The sequence below is a fragment of the Pundamilia nyererei genome, unplaced genomic scaffold (genome assembly GCF_000239375.1).
Source record: "Pundamilia nyererei isolate P.nyererei 1_Seehausen unplaced genomic scaffold, PunNye1.0 scaffold00982, whole genome shotgun sequence".
NCBI classification, from domain to species: Eukaryota; Metazoa; Chordata; class Actinopteri; order Cichliformes; family Cichlidae; genus Pundamilia; species Pundamilia nyererei.
The window spans coordinates 1-21,077 of NW_005188383.1; the positions used below are offsets into that span (position 1 = coordinate 1).

General features: G+C 40.9%; 1 protein-coding gene across 2 annotated transcripts in view; it reads right to left on the reverse strand.

Annotated features, from left to right (window-relative positions):
• Positions 1-8,959: 8,959 nt before the first annotated feature.
• Positions 8,960-21,077, reverse strand: part of nhej1 (nonhomologous end-joining factor 1) — a 27,332-nt gene continuing 15,214 nt past the window's right edge. For both annotated transcript variants that reach the window (XM_013908051.1, XM_013908052.1), the window contains exons 6-8: positions 11,641-11,821; positions 9,468-9,577; positions 8,960-9,179 (exon numbers count right to left, since the gene is read on the reverse strand). In XM_013908051.1, the coding sequence (XP_013763505.1) occupies positions 9,102-9,179; positions 9,468-9,577; positions 11,641-11,821 (369 nt within the window). In that variant the 3' untranslated portion in view covers positions 8,960-9,101. The remainder of the gene's footprint in view (positions 9,180-9,467; positions 9,578-11,640; positions 11,822-21,077) is intronic.

Consider the following 21,077-nt stretch of genomic DNA (forward strand, 5'->3'; position numbering starts at 1 on the left):
TCATAGAAAAATCTTTGTTAAAAAAATACATGTGGACAGCTTTAGTTTCCCTCTTCATGACAAATGTAGAGAAGGAGATCTATCGATCTATCGATCAAACTCACCAGTTTAGATTGCATTAAGGCTTAAAGTTTGCATTATTAGTGGACTGTGCAAACAGACCGTCCAAGAAGTCTGTACGCTCTGTCCATGTGATGCAGCGTGTTAACTTAGTTTGATAACCTAGTAAGTCACCTTTTTTACCCAAACATTATCATCTGGTTGCATAAAAGCAAGAACAACAGAGTCCAAAATGCAAACATTGAATCGTCAAACTACATGACACTGTGGTCATTGTGTCCATCCTTTATATACAGTCTCCTCTTTGTGAAAACGAAAACTAGCTCTGAAAAAACACTTTCGTTTTTATTTATATTTAAGTTAACCAGACTTTTGGGGGAAAATTAAAATTAACTGATATGATTTTGTGAACTTGGCAAACAAACTAAAATAAAACTTAAAAAGTACAGAGAAAATATACTTAGTTTTACCATTTCTTTGATAAAGATTTTATTTAAAAGTTACTGATGAGGGAAGGTTAGACGTGTTTATTGGGACTCTAGATGTCTACAAGACTCTGAGTCAACAGCTTTCAAAGGTTCTGTTTTATTGTAATAACTGTACTTATTTTCCTGATTCTTGCCTTTAGTATAGGTCCAGCTTATAATGATTATTTGAAAGACTCCAACTAAAAACTAAAATGGAACAAAAAAAATCTATTCAGGAAGCTAAACTGAAGCTAAATTGAGTCAAAATGAAATGAAGACAGAGTAATTAGAAAATAAAAAACTAATATTGCTGATCAATGAGTGGAAATTTTAGGTCAGGCTTGGCCAACTCCAGGCCTCATTGGTTTTGATGGTTTTTGTTTGTTTTGTTTTAAAAAGACACTTGGGGATGAATCTTTTGTTATTCATTGAACTTACTTAAAACTGTTGTTTTTTTTTTTCAAAACTTACTCATATTGAGTAATGCGTATTTTCTTTTTAATTAATCCCCCCCCCCACACACACACACACACAGAGGAGAAAAGTTCTAGATACATTTTCAGTAGCCAGTACAAAGACTCGTGGGCATGTTTAACTTCAAATCTCTAATTTAGTCGTGGTTGTGGGATTTATTTCAGATACACTCTGTTTAATTTTAATGTGGTTTCTAGTGTTTGCGAAGCCAAGAGCAGCGTAGAGGGTTATCTATCACAAACTTGTAGTGATTAATGACTCCCCGTCGGTGATTATGTTGAGTTTGTCATTTAAATGTTAATAAAACCAGATTTAACGATATAAAGGATACAGTAGCTTCTGAATCTGAAGACTGCCTTAAATCTGCAGTCTTTCTAATGACCACCAGGGGGTGATTCCCTTTGTTGAAGGAAAAAAAAAGGAAAAAAAAAAAAGAAAGAAGAAGACTTGATTGTATAGAAGTCTATGGGAAGAGGACCACCAGCTCTCCTGCTCTGTGTGACCTCACTAAACTCTTTCATGATGAGTTTATGGGCTCGGTCATTAGATTTAGTTCTTAATCAATACACCATAAAGCTCATTTTTAAAGTTCATAAATTGTGGTTTATATTGAAAGTCAGAAAGAAATCCAAAATTGACTGATAACCTGTCAATCAGGAGTCATTCATCAGTGGTTTGGCCGATTATTTCCTCCACTATTGGATTTTAAAGCAATCTTGAAGGACGATGCCTTGAATAACAACATTTTCACCAATTTTAATACAAATAAATACAAGTTGTTGACCAAACTGGAGATTTTTAAGCAAAATTTGCCAACAAAACAACACATTTTTATTCTATTAAAGTAATTTCATAATAATTTCATTCCCAGTGCACTGCACATGCATGAAATCTGATGGAAAATCTGCCCTCCAAGATTACACTCACTCCCATCAAATGAAAGGTTAAACAGTCAAACTTTTTTCATCTGCTCTGGTTTTGAATGGAAGGAGATTTTGTTGGTTTTAAGTGGCAGAAATCTTATTAAATGAACTCTGTGTGGCTGGAGGCAGTCTTGTCATTCCGCAGCTGCCACTGAAAGCGTCTCTCAGTGATGCAGCCTTTCATGAATCTCGGCTCATTAAGGCTCCAAACTGGGATTAAACCCCATAAATGTCTTTTTTCCCCATGTTGGCTGTGATAAGAATAGCTCGTGGCTCGGTGGCCACAGATGCCTTTTCACAGCGTTCACTGTGGATTTTTAAAAAAACGTCTTGTGTTTTCTCTCTGCGGTCAGAGCAAGGAGCTGAACTTCATAAATCAGACGATAGATTTTGTTGGTTTTCCTTTCAAGGTGTACAGATCGACGGGGGGTTTCTGTAGGAGCGGTTTTAGCACCAAACCGCTGGCTGCACAAACACTGGGCGCACAGACCGACAACATGCGCTTATGCACAACTCTGCGCTGCAAAAAGTGTCCCTCTGAGTCTGAGAAGGTTCTGTTTAGTCTTGTGGGTCCTGTTTTAGCTGGATGAAAGAGATTTAAAAAAAAAAAAAACTACTGAAGAAAACGTTCTAAAATGCAAGTGAATGTTTCCAAAATCAACTTTTTAAAGAACAGTCTCGCTTTTTGTGTATCAGTTTTTACGCATCAAAGCTCCAAATAATCCGCAAAAATCTGCGCAGATTTATCGTGTATGTTGGTAAAACGTTGTTGCACTTTTGCTTAGCTTAACACATGACCTTTAAAATGACATTAAACGATATAAATGCAGTTTTAAAGTGCCACTTTTTGCAGTGCGGCTTCGACCCCTGAACAGTCGCGTCTGTATGCAGCAGCTCAGGAGCGCCCAGGAAAAAGGGAATAAAATCTAAAGAGGCAGGGGGAAAATCCGTATAATTAAGGCTTCAGCACAAGTGAAGTGGGCTATTTTTGCACAGGAGCACTGCGAAAACAAACAAAAAAGTAACGCGGAATAGTAAAAGACAAACAGGAGGCTGTCTCCTGCGGCTTAGGGCTCATAAATTGTGTGCAGGTCTGCGCCGGTGACGAGCAGCGGCTCCGAGTGCGTGCTGCAAAAAATGTCCAGCTTGGAGAAGACCTGTCCCCTTTATGAGCCTTAAATTCATTAATCAAGCTCACACCAAGGAGGCTTTGAGCTTTAGAGCAATTTTCTGGCAAAGTGACACGAGTAAGAAAAAAAAAACCTCAGCTGGGTCAAGGCAAATATCAACAATATCGATACCAATGATGGTAGTACAATAGGGTCCATTCTTTGTTTCTACCCTCTACATTCAGCAAGCAGCTTACTGATGTTAAATTGTAATTTTCTATAGAGATTTAAAAATATAACGCAAGCTTCAACATTTTAAAATTCACAAAAAGCTAAAAGGTGTGTTTTTGTTGCGTTAACTAATTGTTGTTGAAAGTAAAATCAATAATTAGTTAACACAACAAATCACGAAAAGTAATTTCATGGTTATTAAATTCGCTAATCAATGACAAATTCCCATACATCATGACACACTGCTCTCACCTATAGGGTGCCGTTATAGGTTAAAGCTATCGGTATTGGTATCGGCAATACTGGCCCTGTATTAACTTGGTATGGTTCATTCCAGAATTCGCTCGAGTGTCCTGATTTTGTAGATAACCGTTATAAATCGGGTTCAGTTAAGAACTCGTTCGCTCATGCAGGTGTTGCACATGTCTGTTCAGCCTCTACTTCTTGCAGCGTGTACAGCGAGGTGACAGCTCCAGCCCGGAGTGCGCGCTTTCATTCCCCACGTGGGTCTGTGGACACAAACGCTCAGGGAGGAAGCCCGCGGTCACAAGAGCCAGATATAAATACTTTATTCCTGGGGAAATAGGGAGTCAAATAAATTCCACGCGAAGCCACATCAGTGACGGTGTCGTAAAGATTTCTGACAGTCCAAAAAGGAGACTGTTAACTCGACCAGTGAGGCTAAAAACGAAAACGGTAAACATGAGCACACGCTTGACCCCGGGCTCTAACCAAATACGACTTTTGGCTGTTTCTCCACCAAAAAAACATGATGTAGAAACAGAGGACATAGTGTTTTAATTAAGAGCGACCGCTCGCCGTACATTTTTAGAAGGGGTTGCCCACTTTTTTACGCATGAGCTGCCCACAGTGAACCTCTGATTCCAACCTCTACTGTTCAGCCTTCGCAGGACTTTTAGACTCTATTCAGCTAATCCGTGCTTCGCCCCCCAAGAAATGTCTGAGTTAAACTTGTAGCTTTATTTATTTAAAAAAAAAAGTACGATAAAGTTTAATAGAGCTGCTGCTGTGATTTAAATCAGTGCCAACTTGGAGAAAATCTGTTTTAAAGCGCATCTTTTTCATTTAAAATCATTAAGGGATGAATGTGATAAAAATTATTTTGTACCGTTTTTCTTTGAGTCTTTCTTCGAAGGGCTTTGAGTCAACAAGATAACAGCGTCCACGCGTTTAAAGACGGGGCAAAGTGCACAGACCTCCTGCGCACAAATGCCTGCTTCTCTCTGAGCCGGACTGTAGTCGGGCTTAAAGGCACTACAGCAGCTGGGAGGGTTACCTGCGTCATGAGGCGGTCTGCACCTGTGTTCTCCTCATCCTTGAAGATGATGTCGGGGTTGTAGTTGGGGGTGAGCTCCTTGAAGCGCTCGGAGTTCCGGGTAATTTTCCCTTCGTATCTCCCGCTGGCTCCCAGCGTCTTCTCGCCCACGTTGGGGGTGAACTGCTTGTAGGCGAGAGGGACCAGCTTCCGCGGCGGCCGCCTCTTGCCATTGCCTCTGCCCGGTCCGCACCCCTCGCTGACCGGTGACAGGAGGAACGCGCACCCGGCGAGGCACGTCACCAGCGTCGAGAGCAGCATTCCGCCTGGCGGCCGGTGTGTCACCCCCTCCCACCTACTGCGGGAGGCCAATATGTCTCCGCTGTATTTCTGTTGGAGTGTCCCCTCCTTCCACGCGTGGGTTCCCCTTTGTAATCTTAGAGCGGAGACAACAGAGCAGGACTCATCCCAGAGTCCCCAGAAGTCGCCATTCCCGGCGCGTAAAAGTGGCCAGTGCGCCGCTGGAGCCCAGCTGGAGAGAAGTGAACCTGTTCTCTGCGCCGCTGCTCACGCACTGCGTGTCCCGAGTGCACGCGGAGTGCAGGGGCATAAATAGGAGAGGTGAGTTTATCTTGGCAAGCAGGTTCAAAGCTGTGCCTCTGCGTTGAAACTGTGAGAAACGGGCTCGGAGACAGACGCGGAGGCGCGCGGCGCGTAGGCTGTTGGACACGGCGGTCACGGGGTGTCCCCGCAGCGGTTTCTGTCTCTCGGTTTTCCTCTCAATGCGTCGCTGTGGCGCGCGGCGGCTGGCAGAAATGCTGGCAGGAAGCAAGCCTGCTACAGTGCACACGAGGTGCCGCGGGAGGAGGAGAAGGAGACCGCGCCCTTCTGGACCTGCCCTCTACTCAGTCCTCTCCTCCCATCGCGGCCGCTTTCATCCGTTTATTGTCGGCTCGGGCCTGAGCCGAGGACACGCAAACACAGAGCCACGAGACCCGCGAGGGCCGGTGTCCTTTGGACCCGCGTTCCCAAGGCGAGACGCATGAGGGCGAGCGCAGGTGCGCGCATGACCCCTCCTTCCTCAGTGCAGGTAGCAGCTCTGCTGTGGGCAACGAAGCTGTGAGCACATCAAGCGAGAGCAGGGGGACCTCGACGACACAGAGACCTCGACTTACACAAAAACACACTAAAAGCGAACACGTGACGATAGTTCAGGCTTTAAAGGACTAAAATCGTATAATTCTGCCTCATTATTAAAGGCCCTGAATTCTGAGATCACCTCAAGGTGATGGACGCGTAAATTTGGGTTTGATTACCTTGAGTGACTGCCTTCGTCCATGTTTCAGGCTTTTCTTTTATAAGTGGCTTGCTGAGAGGGGAAAAAGTCAGAAATCATAGAAACTAAACATAAAACAAACCTAAAGGTGACAAATGTTTACATAAATGAGTGCAAATGCTCAACAGTGACAAGCTGATGCCATTAAGTGCAGTTTTACCTGCCTTATCACCAAAGAACATGATCTACTTTGGTACAGTGCTCCAAAAGGTGCTTCTTTCTTGATTCTGACTCATTTCTTTGTTAAATGCCTTGTTGGAGCTTTCAGAAGCTACAGTATAACCAGCAACACAGTTCAAAGAGTTGGGCTGAATAGCATCTTTTGTGAATCTTTGCTGAGGAGAAAGGTTCTCTTAAATTCAGAGATTACACACATCACAGATGGTTTCACTGGTACCGAATGTAGCTAACTGGAGACACTGGAACAAAATTAACCCTGACATGCTTACCGGCTGCTTTGTTGTCGGGGTTACAGAGACTACGTTCAGGGAGATCACTTGAGGATAACTGAGCGGCTTATTGGACAGATCCGGTTTCACAAACCACCCAACACCGTTTCAGAGCCCATTGAGCCCTCTGCTGATGTCACACCCTCCATCACCAGGGGTGAGGAGAGGCCTGCTGAGGGGTCCCAAGATAAACCAGAAAACAGGAGACCTTTCCAACAACCCTCCACCAGATCAGGAAACTCATGGAAACTGTCATCTGATGCAACATGTATTGACCAAAAATTTTATTTTAGCAACTATCGAAGAAACTTAAGGATTTCAATCCCTTGTGCTGACTGTTTTTAAAGTATCATGAAAATTAGGCCCAAGAAAAAGCAGCAGCTATGATTTTTACACAGATGACTGTTTTTTGGTTTGTTTTTGCAGATCGTCATCTCCGGCTCTGGCTGGATTCTTCCTTAACTAATCCTGGACTTTGATGTACCCCCCACCCACCCTGCAGAGAGACTTTGAGGGTTAAACAATTTCCTTCAAACTTTTCTCCAGAAGACCATCTAGAGACAAAGTTACTGTTCTTGATCTTCAATTACTATATACAAGATAAAGAAAAGCGGGTTTTAGAAAATGCTGGAATCAAACATTTGTAAGCTTTGTTTAATAAATGGTGGTTGAAATGCTTTATGGAAACAGAATAGAATATCTCACCATAAATGAGTCAATGCCCATAGGCTCCCATTTAAAATGTCCAACTTTACAAAACAAACATCTACAGCATATTGCAAAAAATAGTTTTGCTCTTTTTGAATGGTAGAGCTTGACGGATCGATCGTATCGATACAAATGCTGGTATTGGTATCAGATCGATATTAGAATGATAGAGGATAGAAACAAAGTATCAATATGTAGACCACTGAATTGTGTTAAATACATTTTTTTTAATTAAAAAAAACATACCCTGTGAAACCTGTCTTAACCTTTTGTGTTCACGGTCTATTATACTTACAGCCTACAGCACATTTAAACAACAGAAGTTGACACAAAGTGCTTTAGAAACAGACACATTTATATTCCAGGTCTCTAATAAATCCAGTTTCAAAGTACACGAAAAGCTAAAAACTATATTTTTCTGTATTGAATATTTATTAATGTGTTCAGAATCTGCAAATTAATGATGAGTCTTCTCATAAGTCATGACAGACTGCTCTCCTTTATGGGTTAAAAATATTTGCTATCAGCAATACTGACCCTGTACTTACTTGGTTTTGGATCGATACCAAAATTTGCTCTACTGCAGTGATTTTGTAGATAACAGCCTTTAAATTGGGTTCATTTGAATTAAGAACTGAAATGACCGGTATTGGTATTAGCAATATTGGCCCTGCATTTACTTGATATCTGATTGATAGGAACATTTGCAGTATCAAATAACACTACTGGATAGTTTCTCGAAATATCTATTCAATTTCCTCTTCAAAACGTGATCACTTCTGCCTCAAGAAAACTAACAATGCAGCAACCAAAATGCTAACACTGACGCTTCCAAATTGAGTCCAAATACCATTTGGGTGATGCCATAGTGGCTACATCCATCTTCTATATACAGTCTGTGGATCAAAAACAGTTTTTCTGCCATGTTAAACTTAGAGAAGCTTATAGAGCATTAATTCTATTTCCTGGTTGTATTAATTTAATAAACCCTCATTTACATTTAGAAACATCTGTCTGTGTTGTCTGTCGTGAAAGAGTCGTGAAAGAGGGACAATTCTGATTGGCTGGTATCCAAAGTTACTCTCAGGTATCTCTGATCAACAAATCTGAACACACAGGTGATCAAAGAGACAAAATCATGATGTGATATGATTGATTTTTGCAAATAAACAACCGAAATGGAATTACACAATCCTCATGTTTCACCACCTTCTTTCTTTTGACCATAAAAGCAGCATTTGTCACTTAAATAAATAACAATAATCTGCTCTTTCAGTGGAGAAAACTGCAATTTTTTTTTTTAACAAATGTCTCTCACACAGAAACTCTTTGGAGCCATGCAAGCAAACACTGACTTCTCAAACTAAAACTTCAATAGCATTCCCGACATGCTGCAACACCTTGAGTCAACATCTCACTGAGCCCTGAAAAAGGAGAGCGGCTCCTCTATCGACCGCTGTCTGCTCATTGTGCTCCGACTGTCTGGGTCACGGAGAAAGCAACTACTTAAGATTGGCGGAAAAATAGAAGCTTGAAGTTTTAGTGAAAAGTTGTTGAAGCTTTTATTTTATAACATTAAAAACTTAATATTCCTTCGAAAGCTGTTTTTGAGTTTAATCTCTTATTATGTTCAATTTTTTTAAAAAATTCTGTGGTTTACATAACAAATAACAAACATAAACACCCATTAAAAATACATGTATACCTTTAATTGGCAATATGACTTCTTTAAAAACATTTCACACCTAGTTAAAGATACATGAAGGTTAATCGTTTATTAAAACCTAAAAAGAACAAGAAATTACCTACCTACCAGCTGTCAGTCATCAGTACAATCATCAAAAAGAAAACCTGATCCCACAGTGGTTTTTCTATTTCTATTTTTAACAAAAATGGTAAAAATAGAAAAAAGTATTTATTTAATGACACTTTTAGTCTAAAATCTAAACATTTTTAAAAGTAGGTTTGTAAAAATGTCCTCAAGAGTGTAAAAATTCAATAAGAAGTGTTTTTAAAGGACGGCACTTTTTCTAAATTCGTAATTGTGTGTGCGTCCTACTGCTCGAGATCATCTGAACAGGCCCACTTTCTTCTTCTTCGGTTTGGAGGCCGGTCGCTCTGCAGCGGTGGATGTGACAGGAAGAGACTGAGGAAGACAAAAAACACAAAAGGAGGAATGTTTTTCATAGTCTATTTCCAATATCCTGTTTTTAAAATCACTCAATCTCTTCTTTTTTCTTCCCCAAGGAAGCATTTAAGCAGGAGACGCATTTCACAGTTTATCTGCTGACTTGTAATTTGAATATTGTAGATCCCAGCTGATGAATTTGGATTTAAAATCTCTTTTAATCTCCAGCTTTGTTGCATTTGTTCCCCTACAAATAACCCTAATTGGTCAAATCTTAAAAAAAAAAAAAAAAGTCTTCTGTTGTACCTGCTGCATTTTGGGTCTGTTGACCATCTTGGCTCCACGTGTTTCCGGCTCCCCGTTGTTGGTCTGTTTTTCATTCCCATCAGCCGATTCACTGCTGACAGATCCGCCGGCTGAAGGACGAGAATGAAGATGTTTATTAAACTAAATAATGACTCAGAGAAGCACCAACATGTCAAATCTGCCATCAGTAAATCAGGATTAAACTTGCTGCTACTACAACCGATCAGCAATTTCTAGAGATTTCAAAAAAGAAAAAAGAAAACAAAAAAAAGACCTGCTGCAGGAGTGGACACTAACACCTGCTAGTGTCCACTCGTGGCTGTATGCCCACAGACTCCTATCTTCGAATGTCCAACTCTTTATAGCAGATATAAACATGTCTACAGCCTGATGCAAAGAATTTCATAGTCTCTAAAGATAGTTTAACCCTTGATATTAGATGGATCTCATACCTCACACATTTGGATTTTGCTGAGGCTAAAACTTAGCATCGTTTCCTCTTTGATTGACAGCAGCTGGTTTGCTGCCTAAAGGCTTCATCACAGCTAACTGGAGTCACTAAACTGGACCACTGGAGTGTGTTTGTACTGCTGATGCTTAAACTGATTGTTTTCATTCCAAAGTTACAGTGCTGTGCAAAAGTCTTGATCCACTCCTCATTTCTTTATATTTTGCTTCCAAGCAGCCAGGCTTGCAATTTGTAATTTTTAAAAGTGCTTTTGACCAGTCGCTCTGGCGGCAAAGGTTTTCTTAAGACACTGGCCCCCTTTTCACCAATTTTCAGTTGAGTCCTTATAGCTGATGATTTTCAGAGGAATGATTTTGTATCTTAAGCTATTTAACACTATGACCTATGAATCATCTTAAGCAACTAAAGTGCACTAAACAGACAACTCAGTGAAGAAACCATTTTAAATTGCATCCTCAGACACTTTGTTACTAGCAGCCTGTGACAAAAACACATCATTTGCTCTCATTTTCATGATGTATCAGCTCATCAACACAGATCAGCTGATGGGGAGAAAAAAAACAAAAAATGATTTGAAGGGATTTTATTCTTCTTTTTTTTTTCACTAAAGTTGAAAATGCAAAACCACTGGATAACTTATGGGTGGCTATGTCCATCTTTTATATACAGTTTGTTGTTTTTACACAGGGGAGTCTTTAAAAACAAAGCTGGTTGTTATGACCTGAGCTGACTCCCATATACAGGGGTTTAACTTCTGTACCTGGCATATGTATTTATTACATTGAATAACCTTTATCTCCAATATCTATTAGAAACCATGTCTCACTGCTTCACATTGTTATAAACTAACTTCTGTTCAAACTGAAGGCTGTGACAGATGTTTTAGCACATAATAGGAAACTGAAAATGTAAACTGGTGTTCTGATTTATTTTGCTTCTGTATTTATGAACATTTATTTATATGAAAAGTTGTTAGTTGCCCTGTCCTTTACGTTTGCATGTTGTAAACTTCCCCTTTCATTCTTGCCGCCATCTTTCTGTTACAAATCACCGCTGACACGCTTTTAAGTATCTGGTTGACCCCAGATACTTAAGCTCATCTACCTTCACTGTAACACCTGTCTGCCTCTCATTCACACACATATCTTGCTTCTACCAACTTTTATTCATTTTCTCTCCAGTGCATACCTCCACCTATCCAGGCTCTCCTTCATTTGCTCCTTACTGTCATTACAGATCACGGTGTCATCTGCAAACATCATAGTCCATGCAGACTCCTGCCTGACCTCATCTATCAGCTTGTCCATCACTACTGCAAACAGAAGGGGCTCAGAGTCGATCCTTGATCTAAACCCACACACACCTTCAACCCATCAGTCACTCCTATCACACGGCTTTCCACTCTCTTACAGTCCTCTCTACCACTTCTGACCTCCTCATGCAGTAGGGCAGTTCTTCTCTTGGATTCAACACATTTATTTACTTTTTAGATTTTTGTAATGGATATCAGCCTCAATATGCAAACTGTCATCTGCAAAGTGTGCAGATGTATGCATTCAAAATCAAAAATATACAACCAAAACTATCACAATGCAATTTCTTTGATGAAGATAAAGAGGAAATATTAAATGCTCACATAAACCTGACTAAATCTTTAAATTTGACCATTAAATTTCAGCGCAGTTGTGAAGCTGTAATGTTCACCTGAAGCGTTTAAGACGAGTTCTGGCTCCTTGTTGGCGTGTTCGACCTCCTCAGCAGAGTGCTGCTCCGACAGTTTGCGCTTTCGTGCACTTCCGTGAGTGACGATGGCGGCGTATAGCTCCTGAAGATCGCCATCGAAGCCCAGAGCTTCCTGTTGTTCAGAACAGAGCAGAGGAAGAGCCTGATGGAGAGAAACAGAACGAGGCAAAACCTGCGTGAAAAACTGGCAAAGATTCAAAGCACTTAAAAGTTTCATATGTCTTATTATTTCTCCAGTGTTGTCAGAGGTAAAAATTGTTCAAGCTCCAGATTTTCCCAAATGTGTTATGAACCCTTGAACCTTTCAACAAGGCTTTATGCAAACTCTGAAAGGTGTGATAACGGATATATTAAAACAGGAATTAACCTCCATGCATGAAAAAAAAGAAAACAAAAAGATGCTGCTCTTTTAGATGCAATGTAGTTTTAAAAAGTGCAATATGCACTCAGAGATTAAAAAAGAGGCAGCCATCTACTGTTACTGGTTACGTGGAAAAGGAAAAAGAAGCACAAAGAGGGAGCAAGAACAAAACAAACTATAGAAAAAAAAAAAAAGACTAGGGCCATAACTGATGGAAGATTTACCAAAATGGGATGTTTGAACCTTAAAAACTCCCATGTAAGAATCCTGGACAAGCCCCCAAATTTGTCATAATGCAACTCATGAGCCATGACAAATAACAGGAGAGAGAGACAAAGTGTACCAATTATTAACCAAGAGAAGCAAAATTAAAAACACTAGGACTAAACCAACACTATGGTGGATAGATCGAGAGACCTAAATGCTCCAGATGCTCCCAGTTACACTGATTAAAAGATGGCTAAATGTGACACAGGATCATCACAGTACAAAGGGTGTCTGTTACATAGTACAGCGCCCTGGCATTCCCTCCCATTCTACTCACTCAAATTCATTCAAACTTACTCTAACCACAAATAAGCCAGCAGTCTGAGAGCGAAGTGCTCTGTTGGGGTGATATAGTACTAGTAAGTCTTTAACATACTAAGATGGGACCTGATGATTCAGTGCTTCGAGCTTTAAATTAAATTCTGAATGTAGCAGAAAGTCAGTGAGGACGAACCACTGTTTGAGAAATATACTCTGTCTAGCTATCCTATTTATCTCTGAGAATATTTTTAGCAGAAGCTGCTTTCACATGTCAAGTTAAGGTCGGATATCATCTGGGCCATTCTAACAAATGGATATGTTTTCTTTTAAACCATTCCATTGTTGCCCTGGCTTTATGTTTAGGGTCGTTGTCCTGCTGGAAGGTGAACCTCCGCCCCAGTCTCAAGTCTTTTGCAGACTCCAAGAGGTTTTCTTCCAAGATTGCCCTGTATTTGGCTCCATCCATCTTCCCATCAACTCTGACCAGCTTCCCTGTCCCCGCTGAAGAGAAGCACTCTCAGAGCATGATGCTGCCACCACCATATATGACAGTGGGGATGGTATGTTCAGAGCGATGTGCAGTGTTAGTTTTCTGCCACACATAGCGTTTTGCATTTTGGCCAAAAAGTTCCATTTTGGTCTCATCTGACCAGAGCACCTTCTTCCACATGTTTGCTGTGTCCCCCACATGGCTTGTGGCAAACTGCAAACTCTACCACTCTTCCATAAAGGCCAACTTTGTGCAGTGCACGACTAATAGTTGTCCTATGGACAGATTCCCCCACCTGAGCTGTAGATCTCTGCAGCTCGTCCAGAGTCACCATGGGCCTCTTGGCTGCATTTCTGATCAGCGCTCTCCTTGTTCGGCCTGTGAGTTTAGGTGGACGGCCTTGTCTTGGTAGGTTTACAGTTGTGCCATACTCCTTCCATTTCTAAATGATCGCTTGAACAGTGCTCTGTGGGATGTTCAAGGCTTGGGAAATCTTTTTGTAGCATAAGCCTGCTTTAAATATCTTAATAACTTTATCCCTGACCTGTCTGGTGTGTTCTTTGGACTTCATGATGTTGTTGCTCCCAATATTCTCTTAGACAACCTCTGAGGCCGTCACAGAGCAGCTGTATTTGTACTGACATTAGATTACACACAGGTGCACTCTATTTAGTCATTGGCACTAATCAGGCAATGTCTATGGGCAACTGACTGCACTCAGACCAAAAGGGGCTGAATAATTACGCACACCCCACTTTGCAGTTATTTATTTGAAAAAAAATGTTTGGAATCATGTATGATTTTCATTCCACTTCTCACGTGTACACCACTTTGTGTTGGTCTTTCACGTGGAATTCCAATAAAATTGATTCATGTTTGTGGCTGTAATGTGACAAAATGTGGGAAAGTTCAAGGGGGCCGAATACTTTTGCAAGCCACTGTAGTTCGATTCCATCAACAGTTTTGTTTCCAGTCTGCGTAACTCATGAAGCTAAATATTTAAATATCTACAGTTTCCCAGTTTCCGGACCCTAGGTACACAAATGATGCTTCAAACTCCGCAGTGTCCTGTCTAGTATTAACTGATGAAGGACCATAACCAATAAACAGAAACTTTCTTTTTGCTCAGCCTGAGTTTACCTTAAGGCTGAGCTTGGAATATGAGCTGGTTGATTATCAAGCAGAGGGTTAGGGTCTCATGAGGTAAAGCTGGAGATTTTAAGCAATGTCTCGCATACCTTGGACACCAGGTTGTGAATGTTATAACTAAAACTAAGGTAAAGCCTTCAATTTATGGAGAACCCATCAGAGTGTTTCCCTGACAGAATCTCTTTATCCAATACTAGATTTCCCCATTTCTTCATCAGTCAGATATGCTGCCACTTCACTTAGAGTATGTAGACTCTTTGAAATATTCCTCTGATCTAAAGCTAAATATCAGCTATATTCTGAGAAATGCTAGTACTCAATAACTAGCTTGAAAATGTAGAATTATTCTTACTGAGAAACAAATGCAGTTTACAGACTAATTCCCTGCTTCAATTTTGGTGCACACCACGCCGAGATATAACAAGTTTTCAGCTAATACCTCGTTGGGAATCACCTTGTTGGTGCAAAAATAGCATTTTATGTCTGTCAAATTGTGTTATCTTTGACATTTTTCAGAAATTCAACTAAGGAAAAGGGAACAAATAATGTGCTTTTGTGACAGGGTGCTAAGTAACTGGCATTGAATACATGCAGTTTTTCTGCATGTATAGCTAGCATTTCAGGTACCTCACTTGGAATTTTTATTCCAAATAACTAAATTAAAAATCAACTAAACAGCGTTTTATGGATCATAAAATCTGAAATTCTTTAACTGGAAGTGGTTTTATGTGTCAGGGAGATGATTTTATATGTTTTTTTTTAAATTCCTGACTGCTTAAAGTAATAAAAAGCGAACATCTGAGTCATTTCTCAGGTATTTTTATATTTCTATTTTGATTTTCCTGTTGCCTGCCACTAGCTTTCCTTAATATAACATAAGATCCCCAAGAAGTTTAAATTTTGTCATTAGTTTTAATTCTCCATTTATTATTTCAGTAAATCTTAAATATGCTTTATATTACTTTTACAGAAGTACACTCAGTTTTCCCACCTTAAAACCTTTTAAGCCTACTCAACAACAAACTTGGAAGGGCAAGTCACAGTTACGTGTCTTTATTTTTAGACTCTGATGAGATTCTGCAAGTTTCAGGTGTTAATTTTCACCCTGCCCCTTCCATTAATTAAAGCTGATAAATCAATAGAAGTGACTTGCAGCCCCTGCCTTTGGGGCACATTTGCTTTATGGCCCTGCTGTGTGGAGTCACATGTCTGAGGTGTGATTGAGGGTGTGTCGGGGTTGCGATAAGCCTCTAATCAAAGCTACATTATTGGCCCAGCTGACTGCAGGTAGAGCGGCGAGCAGTAACAACAGAAACACACACACACACACAAACACACACACTCTGTCTGACAGATAAGGCTTCAGGTAAACTCCTGTGACATTATGCGAACGCACGGCTGGCACATAGAAAAACACTCACCATTCAATAAATCCTTCTTTTTCTCTCAAATGGAGGACAAACTCTCCAAATTAGCTCCTCAAATATTGACTGGGAGAAATTGGTGGTCTCCCCGCTTGCTGTCAGAGCAGAGGGGCTCCTAAACACACTTTGGTCAGGTTTCGAGGTTTCACATTGATTTATTTTCGTTATTTGTTTGTTTAAATATCGTAAAAATAAATGTACACTCTGGCGAGGCTTATTTCTGCTTTGGGCACAGAGAAACCAATGTGCTGAGGGGAGAGAAAGCAGGAGAAAGCAGACCTTATTCTCTTGCTTTTTTATTCACCTTCTCCCTCCCTTCTCCTCTTCCTCCTCCTCCTCTCAAGCTACAAAACCAACTCACTTCATATTAATTGATGTGAAATGCTGAAATCAATTTGTTGGATCCGGAGGCCCCGAAGCGCCAAAATCAAATGTTAAAACTAGTTTAAATCCCTCCTCTTTGCTCCATGGAAGGTGTCACAAAAAGCAGATGAATTTTAATTTGATTTTAACAGAACAATGCGTCAACATAAAGAGGCTTAGTTTCAGCCTCCACCACTAAGTGTTAATGGCACACTGCGAGAACTGATGTGTATAAAATGCTAAAATATTGATGCTAAAAGCCTTACTTAATGTTGCTTCATTGCTTCATATACATTTTACTTGTTAGTAAAAATGTAACTATATTTACCATTTTTATATACGATTCTTTCAGCTGCCCTTCCTGATGCAACCAGAGATTTGAGTCCTTATCACACCAGTTACTTGTAATATAGAGACTCAGCACATTTTAATTTTATATAATATTATACATCATTAGAGACAGAGACTAACAGTCCTGTTGGATTGGTGATAAAGCAATAAATTGCTGCTAACTTTACTAAAACATTCAGTACTGATGCCGCTTGTCACTTAAAGTGTTCATTTTTATTCATCAAGCAGAAGCCTCCAGCGTTTAAACAAGTAAAACTTACACTGAACTGTCAAAAGCTGCAATTCCTGTAATGGCCACCTGAAGCTGACTCCAAACATTGAATCAATCTCCATAGACTCATGTTAAAATGCTCAACTTCACACCAGAAAAAAAAAAACATCTTTACAGCCTGCTACAAAAAATGGTTTTAGTCTGTCATGTTAAATGAAAATTATATTATTACAATTCTGAGTTATAAACTATGGATGTTGACAATTTCATATCAGATCATTTGTATGTCAAAAAAGAAAATTGGAAAGAAACAACACAAGCTTAGGCTGCTGCCCCCGCAACCCGGCCTCGGATAAAGCGGATGAAGATGGATGGATGGACAACACAAACAGCAACCTCTATGAAAAAAAGAAGAACTACTGAAATCTGCAGTTCCTTTAATATCTACTGGAAGCTCTAATAGTCAGTCCCCATAAACTCACATATTTTTTCAGGTTTAAATTCTCGGTTTATTAACCTGTTTAGTTGAATTTATTTCTGATGCGTTTAGTTCCCTCAGTGTCCCCTGTCTGTTCCTTCCTCTGCCTCGTCTTTCTATGTTTTTTTAAATCGATGTCCAATAGTTTCCATTACCCGTTTCTAGTTCCCCTGTTGTTTCCAATCCTGAAAAGTTCTCAGTTTAAAAACAGTCCCAACTTTCACTTTTCCACCTCCTTTGTTCTCTTTTGTGTCCTTTTGTTTATTTTATCGAGTGTTTTAAAAAAGTTTCTTTTTTTACCCGTCTTTTGGTCTGTGCCTTTTACCTTATCTTAATGATAACTGGTTGCTTTCAGTCAAAGTCAATGCAGTTGTTTGTTTGTTTGTTTGTTTGTTTTTTGGGGGGGGGGGTGTTTTTATTGATTTATTTTTGGTGTGTACAAATTAGCTTCCATACTTCTGTATTTGAGGAACGAATGTGACTCCTGAGGTGACTCCCGAGGTGTGAACACAGCAACCGCAGGATTGTTATCTTCTGTTGTTGGCAAGAAAAGAAAACAGCAGACGAGGAATAAGAAAGGAGATTACAGCAGGTCAATAACCTCTTGACCATTTTGCAGAGCTAAGCTCGGGAAAGCTCCTCCCTGCTATTGTGATAGAGCAAAGTCCACGAGGAGAAGGAACGCTCACCTGGAGGCCATGCCTCCTGAGCCCCTCCCCCATGGCTGCCCTACAGTAAAGCATCATGTGTGGGGAAGGCGATGAGAGGACGGGTGGAAGACTTGGCAGCGTGCTGGTGTTTCTCTATTATTAGCAGGTAAACAGCTCTGATTTTAGACAAGTCGCTGCTGCTGTTTTTTAAGAGGAGGGGTATGGTGCCTCAGAGTCTCACACTCACTCTCCCTCATCCTCCCCAACCTCATGTTTACGCTCACCTCATTCCTCTCGACCTCGTTTTCTCTCATCGTGACCTCAACTTCCTGCCCCGAATCCCAGAAATCGTATGTTTGAACCCTGAACACTCACACTCACATCCTCTGGAAACAAAAGGCACATTTAAATTGATGAATGAGTCCTGACTAATCAGCAAAAAAAGAAAAAGAAAGAAAGAAAGAAAATAAAATCTAAAAAGCTGCAACTACAATCTCAAGATCTGCACAGAATGACGTCTAAGTCAGGTGATTCACTGGTATTTCTGCTAATTGGGCGTCTAACAAAACAAGTAACAACGAATTGGCCTGAGCTCTTCTAAAGTCTTTCAGACTCTCCTTTTTTCCCTCTGGCTCCCTTAAAACACTAATATCAACTGTTGAAATCTGCTTAAAGCACTACTGTCCACACAAAGAAATTACTTAAAGTCTACGTATTTTTCTATTTTTTCAAGTTTCCAGGTCTAAATTTGGACCTTCATAGTCATTCTACAGTTTCCCCTCATGCTGATAACAAGGATGCATTTATAGAATCTTTTCAGGTAATAATACAATGTCCTTGTCTTTGTCTACTGACACCCGAGCTAAATTACTAACGTATAATCCTCACTGAGGTGTTTATGTGCATAACTTTGTTAAATAAATAAATAATAAATCTGCAGTAAAGGAAAAGGGTGGAGTGCCCACTCTGGGTCGGGGATGAGTTCCTGCCCCAAGTGGAGGAGTTTAAGTATCTCGCGGTCTTGTTCGCAAGATATGGGAGAAGGGAGCGGGAGATCGACAGACTGATTGGTGCAGCGGCTGGCCTCTCCCTTAGAGATAGGGTGAGAAGTTTGGCCATTCGGGAGGGGCTCAGAGTAGAGCCGCTGCTCCTCTACATCGAAAAGAGCCAGTTGAGGTGATTCAGGCATCTGACAAGGATGCCCCCTGGGTGCCTCCTGGGCAAGGTTTTCTGGGAGGAGGCCCCGGGGCAGACCCAGGACACGCTGGAGAGATTACATGTTTCGGCTGGCCCGGATAAGCTGGAGGAGGTGGTGGCTGGGGAGAGGGAGGTCTGGGCTTCTCTGCTTAGGCTGCTGCCCCTGCGACCCGGCCCTGGATAAGCGGAAGAAAATGGATGGATGGATGAATCTCGCTCTAAGTGCATCTCCTCACACACAGAGTGGCACACACAGAGGCCGGAGTAATGAGGACATCGTGTTACCTTTAAGGGCAATAACAACTTCTCAAGTGTTAGGCCCAATATGATGACATAGCGAGAAGTCAACAAGTAAAGCGTCATCTGAGCCTTTCAGCAGTCGTGCCGATTGTGAATTGTCAAAACGTTTCACAAAAGCTTCTGACCCTTATTTTGGTTCTCCCGCTGATATGTTGAAATAAAAGCACAGAACAACATAGAAATGAAACAAATAGATGATAAATGGACTGGTTCTCAGAAAGCGTGTTTCCATTCTGCTTGAGCACTCACAGCACTTTATACTACATGCCTCATTCACCCATTCATATGCCTTTTCTACCTAAGTGCTTTCTATCTAACATTCACACACATTCACAGTCAGATGAATGCATCGGAGAGCACCTCGGGGCTAGTATCTTGCCCAAAACCTACTGGTAAAAAAAATAAATAAATGCATCGTACAGCTTTACATAAATCCCAGGGTCTTGTCTGCTCTGACATTATCCACACCTTCACTTCATTTACCTTTTACCTCTGCACGTCCTCAGTGACCGCTCACTGTCGTCACGCCTCCCCTTAGGCTGATGTTAAAAGTTAACACAAAGCTGAACACTCACACCGATTTGTCAGCTGGGAAACTCAATTGGATTCCTCATAAGAGCTCATGCAAACTTTCCATCAAGACTTTCCGGAAGACGCATGAATGCATGCATATGGCTCCTGAATAAACACGCAGTATTTATGTTGATGGAATTTAATCTCTCTTTTCTGTATATTTTCGGATGTTTACACTCATCGACTGGACTTTTTTCCCCCTTTCAGTTAACAACTTGTATGTTCAATAGTTTTAAAGTACAGTGAAGTATCTTATCAGATTTTGCCTGATATTTTTTTTTTTATGTTTTCAAGTATAAATATCTGTATGGCTCTCCAAAATCCTCAGAGCAACTTTGTTCTCTCCACCATCAGCAGAGTCCAATGATAGGGAGTACATTCGCTCGCAGATGCACAAACACAGCTGCAAGCAAATATTAGACATCTTTCCAAGTCTGCCTGCAAAGCCGATGCATTAAAGTGCATGTCTCGGTAGATGAGTTTGCCGGTTCATGTATTTTATAACTTCGATTGTCAGAGGTCGCTTAAAACCCTAGCAGACCCGTGAATTCTCTATCAGTCAACTTTTGTTTCAGTGTTTTGGAGTGAATTAGTCAAGCTCACACCTGACAAAAGCTGATACTGAACCATAAACTCTTTTTCTTGATGAAAGCTCCTCAATTTAGAGCCGTTTCAGGTCCAGCTTGATGCCTTGCATGCTTACTCCACGCTGCTCTAAATGGGCTTATGAACTGCAGGAGTCAGCTGTCGCAAACTGCACCCAATGTGTTCACATGCCAATAAACTCTACTGCTTCTGCCGCTGCCGAGTTTTGTGCCCCTGCTCTCATGTTGCTTGCAGGCTTGTGATGTCTTTGCGGGATGCTGCTCTCGGCCGGTCCAGGCTGGGACACAGCCCAGAGACCAGCAGCTGAAGAGGGAGGAAGCAGCCAGGCCACAGAGGGCCTAATTACAGACCCAGATCAGGGACAACCCTGTGGAAACTGTGCGCAACTGACAGAAGACGCAGGAGGATCTACTGTACGTACATGGTTTTGTTATGCAGGCTTTTGCTCCTTACGTAAAGAGGACAAACTGCGGCTGTAGATAATGATTATTTTCATTACATGATTAATAATGTAGTCTGTGTCGAAAAATAGCACCATCACAAGTTCCCAGTGCCCAAGAGATGTTTCCACAAAGCCAAAGGTATTCAGTTTGCAGTGATACAAGCCAGAAACAAGCAGCAATTCCTCACATGTGAGGAGCTAAAGGTAGAGGTATTTTCTTCAGTGGCTGCTAATGGCTATGAGAATTTCAACTTTTCATCAGTCCTTCTATATAT